This window comes from Acanthisitta chloris, unplaced genomic scaffold (assembly GCF_000695815.1).
Source record: "Acanthisitta chloris isolate BGI_N310 unplaced genomic scaffold, ASM69581v1 scaffold2299, whole genome shotgun sequence".
Taxonomy (NCBI): Eukaryota; Metazoa; Chordata; class Aves; order Passeriformes; family Acanthisittidae; genus Acanthisitta; species Acanthisitta chloris.
In genome coordinates this window covers 382627-393326 of record NW_008691840.1, presented here as the reverse complement: position 1 = coordinate 393326, position 10700 = coordinate 382627, and the positions used below count along the sequence as shown (strand labels likewise).

The 10700-nt window shown below is 51.7% G+C and overlaps 1 protein-coding gene across 1 annotated transcript; it reads left to right on the top strand.

The window, feature by feature from the left end:
* The first annotated feature begins 160 nt into the window (after positions 1 to 160).
* ELFN1 (extracellular leucine-rich repeat and fibronectin type III domain containing 1) lies at positions 161 to 2598 on the top strand. The gene has a single exon (XM_009082379.1). The coding sequence runs from the start codon at positions 161 to 163 to the stop codon at positions 2549 to 2551; it is 2391 nt and encodes a 796-aa protein (XP_009080627.1). The 3' UTR covers positions 2552 to 2598.
* Positions 2599 to 10700: the final 8102 nt, after the last annotated feature.

Below are 10700 nucleotides of genomic sequence, written 5' to 3'. Positions count from 1 at the left end.
GGTCTGCTTTCTCCACAGACACTTTCCTCCCATCTCCGCGCCATGAGGAGAAGGGAGAGGCAAGCGAAGCTGCCGAAGAAGCACTAGCCCACGTCTTCCTGGCCCCTGTCCTGTTCCCCACTTCCAGCAGACCAGGAACCCCTTCTCCCTGCCCTTCCAGATGGCAGGTCGCCGGTGGGCCGTGACGTCAGCCCTCTGCGTGTGCGTGGCGGCCGTCTCTCTCCTGCACATCAGCGGGGTGCGGGCAGACTGCTGGCTCATCGAGGGGGACAAGGGCTTCGTCTGGTTGGCCATCTGCAGCCAGAACCAGCCCCCCTACGAGTCCATCCCCCAGCAAATCAACAGCACCATCGTGGACTTGCGGCTGAACGACAACAAGATCAAGAGCGTGCAGTACGCCTCGCTCAGCCGCTTCGGCAACCTGACATACCTCAACCTGACAAAGAACGAGATCTCCTACATCGAGGACGGTGCCTTTTCAGGACAGTTCAACCTCCAGGTGCTGCAGCTGGGTTACAACCGACTGAGGAACCTTACCGAGGGCATCCTCCGGGGCCTGGGGAAGCTGGAATACCTCTATCTCCAGGCCAACCTCATTGAGATCGTCACCCCCAATGCCTTCTGGGAGTGCCCCAACATAGTGAACATTGACCTGTCCATGAACAGGATCCAGAGACTCGACAGCAACACTTTTCGGGGCCTAAACAAGCTCTCTGTCTGTGAACTCTACAGTAACCCCTTCTACTGCTCCTGTGAGCTCCTTGGCTTCCTGCAATGGCTGGAGGCTTTCACCAACATGACACGCACGTATGACCGGATGCAGTGCGACTCCCCACCTGACTACATGGGCTACTACTTGTTAGGCCAAGGCCGGACTGGCTACCGCAATGCTCTGAGCATGCTCTCTTCCCTTTGCACTGGTGGCTCCTACACTGTGATCCCTCGTTTTATCCCTCCTAGGTACCAGGTGACCACAGTGCCCTCCGAAAGTCCCTGCTCCGAGGAGGAGTGTTCCTCTGGCGATGGCACGACTCCGCAGTTCTCCCTCTTCACGCCCATCGGTGAAACGGAGGTGCGTCCCAACATCCAGGTGAAGCATCTCAACCACAACTCAGCTGTCCTCACCGTGCAGATCCCCTACCCTTTCAGCAAGATGTACATCCTCTCCCAGTTTGAAAACGGCTTCTCCTCCATGATCACCAAGCTCAGGAAGAAGGAGGAGAACATCACCGTGAGCAACCTAGTAGCACAAAGAGATTACACCTACTGTGTAGTCTCTGTCCACCAATACTCCAAGTACAACCACACCTGCGTCACTATCACACCCACCAGACCCAACCGCAAGGAGCCAGTGCCCACCCCTTCCACTGCCACCCATTATATCATGACAATCCTGGGCTGTCTCTTTGGCATGGTGATTGTCCTGGGCGTTGTGTATTACTGCCTCCGGAAGAAGCGCCAGCAGGAGGAGAAGCACAAAAAGGCTGCCGGCAGCATGAAGAAGACCATCATTGAGCTGAAATATGGGCCAGAAATGGAGACCACCAGCATCACCCAGCTGTCCCAGGGACAGATACTGGGTGGGGAGACAGTGACTCGCATCCCCTACCTACCTTCTGCTGGCGAGGTCGAGCAGTACAAGCTCATTGACAGCAGCGAGACCCCCAAGGCCACCAAGGGCAACTACATGGAGGTGAGGACGGGTGAGCAGCCCGAGAGGCGAGACTGCGAGCTGTCCCTGCCACCGGACACCCAGAGCTCTGTGGCTGAGATCTCCACCATTGCCAAGGAGGTGGACAAGGTGAACCAGATCATCAACAATTGCATCGATGCCTTGAAATCTGAGTCCACCTCCTTCCAAGGGGTGAAATCGGGGGCAGTGTCCACAGTGGAGCCTCAGCTGGTGCTCTTATCAGAGCAGATCCCCAGCAAGCACGGATTCCTTTCCCCTGTCTACAAGGAAAGCTACAACCACCCTCTCCAGCGACACCACAGCATGGAGGCAGCCCCCAAGCGCTCCAGCACCTCTTCCAGCGGCTCCATACGGAGCCCCAGGTCCTACCGCTCCGAGGGATCGGGCCACAAATCAGAAGCCAAATACATTGAGAAGACATCCCCCACCACTGACACCATCCTCACTGTGACACCGGCCGCGGCCATCCTGCGGGCTGAGGCGGAGAAGATCCGTCAGTACAGCGAACACCGGCACTCATACCCCAGCTCGCACCAAGGGGAGCAGCACGACAGCATGGGGGGGAGAAAACCCTCCATCCTGGAGCCTCTGACCCGTCCTCGCCCCAGAGACCTGGCGTATTCCCAGCTCTCGCCTCAGTATCACAACCTGAGCTACACCTCCAGCCCAGAGTACACCTGCAAACCATCGCACAGCATCTGGGAGCGCTTCAAACTCAACCGCAAGCGGCACAAAGACGAGGAGGAGTATATGGCAGCCGGCCATGCCCTACGCAAAAAGGTCCAGTTTGCCAAAGACGAGGATCTTCACGACATCTTAGACTACTGGAAGGGCGTCTCTGCCCAGCAAAAGTCCTGAGTCCTCACACAATTCGTGACTTAACACACTAACTGGACCAAAAGAAATTCGCAGCAGCTATTTTTATTCAGACTGTCTTTGAAACAAAATAAAATTTAAAAAAGTATAAAAAGAATCAATAAAAATAAAAGAGAGAACAAATTATGAAAAAATCTATAAATATTCTATATAATATATAAAGTGAGATATTAAAATGTCCTCACGTTGGTGAGACACGCACCAAATTTGAACACAAACTTTGCAAAATGAACAAACTGTGGAGTGGAAAAAAAAAAGTTTTGTTTCACTTTGATTTTTTAAAAAAATATCTAAGAAAAAAAGAAAAAATTGGATATAAAAAGAAAATGAAAGAGCGGGCAGAGAGCTGAGGTCTGGCGTTTCCCAATATTGCATTGCATGAGTCCCTATTCCGTGATTTTGTGGATTCTTTGTGAACAGTTTGTGTTCTTCCTTCCTTCCCTTCCAAAATCAACAGCAACAAAAACAGCAACCAAAACCAAAAAGAGACCAGAAGGAGCTCCATCCTTTGGGCTGTTTTTGCAAACGGAGTCTTCCAGTCTAGACTTTCACCCAGTCGAAGGCCCGTTCACATTTTCACTCACCGAGAGGTTTTACCACACATTGCATTGTAAACCGAAGTCGTTAATTGTACAGAGAAAATTTCTATATTTGCAATGTTTGCTGTATAATGAGAAAGAGAGAGGAGAAAAAAAACAATACTACATCTACTAAAAATATATATATATATCTATATTCACCTGTTTGTACCAGGTTTTAATCATGGATTTTAGAGAAAGATGGAGTTTTGTTTGAAGGACTTTTTTTGTTGGTTGATGGGATATTTTGGAGGGTGGGGGGAAGTGTTTGGTTTTCTAAGTGTTTGGTTTTGAATTCTTCCACCAATTGTCTGTGTCCAGGTTCTCATCACTTGCAAGTACATTGAGGAAAAAAGGCATGAACCCAGAAAAGCAGAATCCCTTACCTTATTCCAGGTAGGAGACCATCACCACCAGGAAACATGAAGGGGATGAGAAGTGAAGGACTCTTGGTTGAGCAGGTGCCACCATGCAATGGGATTGCTCTTGCAAATTGAAAGGGATCAGTCTTTCTCCCTTAAACAGATGTGTCTGGAGGGTGGTGGCTCTTGGGGTCAGCTGCTGAGGGGGGTTGTCCCCTCATTTGCAAGATGGGGAAGTGGCAGTGAGTTAGAGCAGAAAGCTGCTCTCTGGAGAAGGACATCATTCAGGGATGATTTTGCTGAGGGAAAAGACACTCAGCATTTACAAATTATGACCATTTACACCCAGACTAAGACACCCTGGGGAGCCCCTGACCAGCCCCTGCGACTCTGCGACTGGAAGAGAAGGGGAAGGCTCTTATGTCCATGTCTTGGGTCCACCCAAGCAGCCATGTGCCCCTCAACCATTACTCTCCAATGCCAGTCCAAGACTCCAGAGCTTTCTACCTCCTCTCTAAAATGATGCCCCACTCATGGGCTGAGGAGGAGGGAGGTGTTGAGGCCATGAAGGCACCCCCAGACCACACTGGTGGCCAAAGGACACTATTTTGTCCTGGTCAGCTTCAGCTGAGTTGCAAACCCCCATGTCTCACCCACCCCATGACCAAGGGGTTTCACAAGGGTCCAGGAGCTATTCTGCTCCCACATGAGTGTGTGAGAGCCCATTAAGCCAGTATAGCAAGGTGATAAGCTCCCTAGATGCAGCTCTGTGAGGCCTTGTGGCTTGCCAGAGTTTTTCCCTTGCATCCTGCTCACAAGTCTCTTTGGATGGACATCCTGAGTCCTGACGGATGAGCACTAGGGCCCAGGAGCAAACCATATCCCATCCTGTTATTTCAATATTTCAAAGTGATTTTGACAGGTATTCTTGCAAAAGGTTATGTTTGCTCAGAAAGGAGCTGAGCCAGGAAGACACAGAGCAGGCTGGGAAGTGCACGAGTTCATTCCCCATGGTTATTTGTGTGGACAGCAAACCATTAGCAGGATTTCATAATAAAAAGCAGGCAATTTCCCCAAGAACACATTTTCTATGCCTGAGCAAAGACACATTCCTCCACCTCCTTCGGGTGCCCCAGATCCTGCCCATGGCACGCAGCTTCCCAGGTCTGCATCTTGGGCACCAGGCAGTGAGCAGGACCTGGAGAGGGAAGTTGAGGATCACCTCTCTCTTGTTTGGTGCCATCATGGCAGGTGCTTCCCCAAATCTCAGCTGAAGCACCTGGACCAAAGCAAACCCTTCAGCTGAGACAGCCTTCCCTTGCAAACCCCGAGTGCCTCCTCATAGAACCATAGGATGATTTGGATTGGAAGGAACCTTAAGAATCATCTAGGTCCAACTCCTGACCGTAGGAGGGGATGCCATCCACTAAATCAGGTTGTTCCAGGGCTCCCATCCTGGAGAAACATGAGTTGGTCAGTGAGGATGGGTAATGAAAACAATAGCAGGGCCTCCTGGCACTGTTCTGTGAGCTCTGAGGATTCCTTGTCAACAGTCTGGGGTGTTCCAAGGTGGTGTCAGTTCATGAGTTAATTAGGGCTCAGATGCTTCAACATTGACAGTCATTGATAGATATCCAAAGACCTTTTTCAGTCTCTCCCCCCACTGAGACCCTTCCCACACCAGTTTGGAAGTGTCATCATGACCATCTCCATGAGCTGGGAGCAGTGGCACAGCCAGTGGAGTGTGATGCCTCGCTGTGGAGGCAGCAGCCAGCTTAGCTCTTCACCTGGGGCGAGTCATTTTGCTCCTCTGCCTCTGTTTCCTCCTCTGCAAAATGCTTCCTCGTGGCGTGGAGGGCGTAGGCTGGCTGGGGAGGCTCAATTAATTAATTGCCTGTCTGTGAAGCCCATTTAGCTCCTAGAATAAAAGCCACTATCGAAATGCTAAGTTGTTAGTGGCATAAAACAGCAGGGGCAGATGAAATCAAAGCCTGATTCTGTTTTCACACCAGGATTTCGCTGGTCATAAACCGACAGAGACTGACACAGGAATGTGATACAGCAGTGCTGGCCTTTCTAAATTAAACACTTCCACATGCAAACTGCAACTGGAAAAAAAGGAGGGTTAGAAAAATTTAGGCCACTCTATCTCCAAGGAAGGTACTGGCACATACATCACCCAGTGTCCCATTGTCCATGAGGCCAAATCATGGGTCTCCAGATGACTTCTGGGCTGGTGAAGCTGTGACCATGCTGCTGACCACCTTCCAGCCTCCTTGCTCTCCCTCCAAGACAGGGTACAGTCCTGGCAGCTGTGGTCCACATCCCTTGGCATGAGATGCTGTAAAATGAGCTGTGAAAAAAAGCCAGGCAAGAAAATGGAAGAGGTCTCACTGTCCTGTTCCCAAGGCCACCACCCATGCATGGAGCTCCAGGGATGCTCTGGACAGGGCCTGGTGAGCTCTGTTCACAGCATCCTCTGTCCCCCGAGGCAGCTGCTTTACAGACCCCTCTGAGGGCAGAGGGGGAATATCACCACCTGTGACCTGTAGGGTGTTTTTCTTCTTTGTTTTGTTGCCTGTTCAACCACTGACGCGCTCAAGCTGCTTCTGCAAAGAGAAGTGATAGCTTGTCCAGCCAGGCAGTTCCTGCTGCTCCAAACCCATCCAATGGAAGAGAGCTCCCAGCCAAGCAGAAAGGAGGGGACATGGGAAAGGCACATTGGAGTGAAGAGAAGGGGGTGCCAGGGGAAAAGTTTCTCCTTCATTTTGCCCCTGCTCTAGGGGCAATGGGGATCAGTGAGCTGGAAGCCAACACATAAAAGCACCATCAGTGCTGGGGACCTGGAGCTTCCCATATCCTCTCTATATATCCTTCCCATATCTCCCCTCTTGCAGCAGCCTGGGCTCTGCCACTGGTGATTGTGAACAAAGGGAAGGGAAAAGGAAGGGATGAAAGGCAGGGAGAGGTGTATGAGGCAGAGGCCTGGGAAGGCAGAGGCATGGGACAACCTGTGCCTGGTATAGGACTGGGGGTAGCTCCTGGAAAGACCAACAATGGCATCAAGCAAAGCTGCTCTGAGAGAGAGTTTTTTTGAGTGAGCAGGCTTTTCCCTGCAGCAGAAACAGAAAAGGAGCAGAAAGACCTGTCGCTGCTCTGAGAAATGACTGAGGCTGGAGGGATCTGTGTCTGCTCCTGGAGAGCTTGGAATGCAGTTCCCCATGGTCACACTGAGCTCCCCATCACTGGCACCTCCCCAACAATCCCCAAGCACTCCTGTGCCACAGGGTCCCCAGGCTGCATGCCAAGCACAGGGTGTGTACAGGGGCTGCAGACCCAAACCCATCTTGGAAAGCACAGCCCAATCCTCTGTCACAGGCACCAGCCATGGCATTAAAGGGACACTGACAGGATGGTGTCCTCCAACATGGGTTTCAGGTTCCCAGCATTACTCCCCAGCCTCTGCTTCCCTAAAACTCTTGGAGTGTTTGCATGCTCCAATGCTTTGAGTGCTCTCCACTCCCCACTGAGGAGCTGCCACCAGCAGTCCTTGACCCCCACACCTTACTGCTGCCTTCCAGCCCTGATCCCATGAGCCTGCCCATCACCTATAGCTGCTGTGTGGGAGTCCTGCTGCAGGGTTCCACTGTTCCCTGCAGGACAGTCATTGCCCTGGGGCCATATGGAAATGCATTCTGCTGATGCCCTTTCCATGTCCACAAAACTGCAGTTGTTTAAACCACCTGTCTTCGAGGGCAAAATCAAGGCAGGACTAAAAATCCTTCCTCTGATCCCTCCCCCAGCATCTCAGCTAGGAGAGCTTCTTGTTGAAGCATAAATCCAAGCCCACATTACCCATAGCTCAATCCTCACTCCAGGCCAGTCAGCAAAGGACCCTTCACATGTTGCAAAGTCTGTGTGACATCTAGAGCCTGGATATTATTTAAAAACCTGTAAATTAGAACAGAAACATCCTTCTATACAAACACGCACCATTTAAGCCCAGTGTTCCTGAGGGCACCTGTCAGCCCTAGTGTGCACACTGCTTGTGTCCATCTGTTCCAAATCATGACCTGTGGGAAGTGCCCTGTTCACAGATAGAAATATGGGGCAACACAGTGTTGCAGTGGTGGCAGACACTGCCTGCCCAGCTCCCTCCCCAAGGCAGCAAAGCACTTGAGAGGGGATGTGGCAGCCCTGGAGCTGGTGGCTGCCTTCTTTGTGCTGCTGGGTGCTGGAGGTGTGAACCCACCCCCAGCACAGCATTTGAGCTTCCTGATACCTTCAGCTGAGTCTGCCATGAAAGTAGGTATAGATCCCATGGGAGGGATACGCAAGGAGCCCTCCTTGTGTACCAAGGAGTATACACAGGGGCCCTAGGGCAAGAAAGTGCTCCTATTCACCACCCATACCACGACAGAAGCCAGACTGCATCGGCTCTGCTCAAATCCAGCCAGTGACCAGTGCTTGCTGAGTGATGGCACCTTTCCTATGGCTGCCAGTGCCACTGGAACCAGCTCTCTTCCATCCCCATTATGTGTCAGCCCATGCATCCACACCCAGATGATGCCCAGGGCCACTGGAGAGCCAGAAGCAAAGTAGGGCCCTGGGTACACGTTCCAGCAGCCCAACCAGCTCCTACTCCTGCGTGTTCCATCACTCTCAGCAACCACAGCCAACCCCCCTCCAAATGCTCCCCTCTGCCCTGATTTGAGATCAGCCCTGTCCAGAATCAGAGCTGGGTCTTGTCAAACCAAGATCTGTGTTGCCTGAGACCCCCCCAACTCATCACTGTGGTGGATGTGTCTCTGCAGAAATCAGGAGCTGGAACACAACCCCCCTGGCCAGGTGCCTGCTGCAGCCTGGCTGCCTGTCGGGCTCTGGAGCAATAAATCACCTCGTCTGCAGGAGAAGGAGGTCAGCAGGGGTGGAGGACAGTGCAGTGGAGGTGGCTTCATCATACAAATCCTTTGGGCAAGGAGGGGTCTGGGGAGGCTGTGGAGGGGTGTGCTGCGGCGCTGCTGGAGCAGACCCAAGCGCGCGGATCGATGAGGGTGATTGAAGCCAGCACGCACTGCGTTGGGCTATTTTTAGCACAGCCAGCAGAGCAGGAATTTGGGAGCCCAAGTCAGAATTTATTTGCATCTGTGAGTGCTCGTCAGGAAGAGAACCAACACTACCTTGCCTGGGTGCAGCAGCACCCTGGGACCTGCTTGTCTCAGCTTCAGCTCCTCTTTGGTGCACACTGTGTCTCTCTCCTCTGCAATGTCCTGTGGGGACAGTGTCACCACCCCAAGGCTTGGAGGTGTGAGCACGTGGATGCACATGGACAGAGGATGGGGACAGAGCAGAGGAGAAGGGGTGGACTTCAGGGGATGAAGGGGCTATTTGGGAAAATCACTGATCCTACCTTAAATGGGGTGTGAACAGGTCTTGTAGTATGACTGCAACACTGCCTGGCTCCATGGGGCAGGGCCAGGTTGGTGTAGACCTCAGAGGTGCCCCAGACCTCTGAGGGGCCCTGGGTCATTTTTCCTGTGTAGGTGTCCAGAGGTGAAATTGTCCTCCAGAGAGAGATGTACAGCACATTTCCTTTACTTCACCTCCAAGCAGCTGATGCCAAGCAGTGCTTGAAGTGCTGAAGGTGCTGGTGGTGTTGGAGAAGCCAACCCAACAGTTACTCCTTGGCTTGAAGCAGTGACTTTGGCTTCACTTGAATGTACTTAGGCTCCAATTTTTCATATCTGCTTTGTGTCACAGCCTGTTTTACCCCTCTCAGATAGCTCACCAGCACCACCAGAGGGGTGGTAGAATAAGCTCTACAAATGCTGCCTTGAAGGTTTTGCTCATTCCCAGCTTCTTTCTCCAGTCCAGGGCTTAATGGAGGGAAAACATCTGATTCAGAGTGAAGCCAGTTTTCTGGACTCAGTTTCCTCTGTGCAACAGATGAGAAGACACAAAAAATACCAGGGTTGTGAGTTTTCACCACATGGGGAGCTGCTAAACAGGATGTCAGTTTTTACTCTACTTTTACGGCCCTTGCTTTTGGTCCAAATTGGACGTGAACACGTCTGTTTCCTTCCCTCTGCAACTCTCCTGTCCCAGCAGAATAACCAAAGGAGCCTGCCAAGTCTCCATGTTTGCATGTGTGTGCCTTGTCAATAATTCAGTGGGGATGCTAATGACACAGGGTGTGCTGTTATTCCTGTATGTCCCAATTACTTCTCATATCTCACCAACATCTGTTTTTTCCCACTCAGCTCAGCTGTCTGGCAATAGCCATTTGCTGCTCACCTTTACTTGCCTTGCCATTAAAGAGCTCATTAATGTACTCTATCCTTGCTTTCTTTGGGACTAAAAGATTTCCATTTCTGTCTTTTATCAGCTTTCTCATGGTTTATATCCTCTCCTCCCTTCACCATGCAGTGCCCTTTTCAATGAGCTCTTCTCTCCTGGTCCATCTCATCCATTAAGCTATGTGTGTGCTGTCCCCTGTGTTGTCTTGGCTATCTCCTGAGCTCTCATCTGGGTCTATAATATTCCTTAGTGTGTCCAGCTGTGAAAGGAAGTGATCAGCCCCACACACAATAATCACACTTTTCTCCCACCCCACTCACCTTCTTCACATCCCACCACAGCATCCAGCCTTGACAGCCTCTTCCATCGGTGCATGAGCTCCTGGCCAGCTTGCCTTGATCTGCAGGGGTGTGATGGAATGCCTAAAGGTTTGTGTGTAGTGCCTGCAGCTTGTCTCTGCTGGGGACCTCTTAAATCTGTTCCTCTCTCCCAGCATCGCTTTTACACAGCAGAGCTCTCCTTGGGCATCTCCTGCCCTGCAATCAGGAGCTGCCAACCCATCTGAGCAGTGGGAGGCCTCTCTGGGTACTGCAAAAGCTCTTCTGTGGTCTCACAAGTAAACACTGGCTCTCTTCACACGATGCAGATAAATTAATTAATCTTGTTCCACCATATTTGGAGTGAAGAAACAAAGGTTCCCATTCCCTGCAGTTGGGGTTTAAAGCCTGCTTCTCCCAAACGTGCCCTCCCACCCCACCTGGGATCTGTGTTGCAGCAGGATTGGAGGAGCAGAGCAGTTCTTGGGAGTCACTCCAAGGGGCTGGCAGAGCCAACAGCTCCCTGGACAAGTGGCCATGGACACAAACCATCTGCCACTGTCTAGCTGCAGCCCTC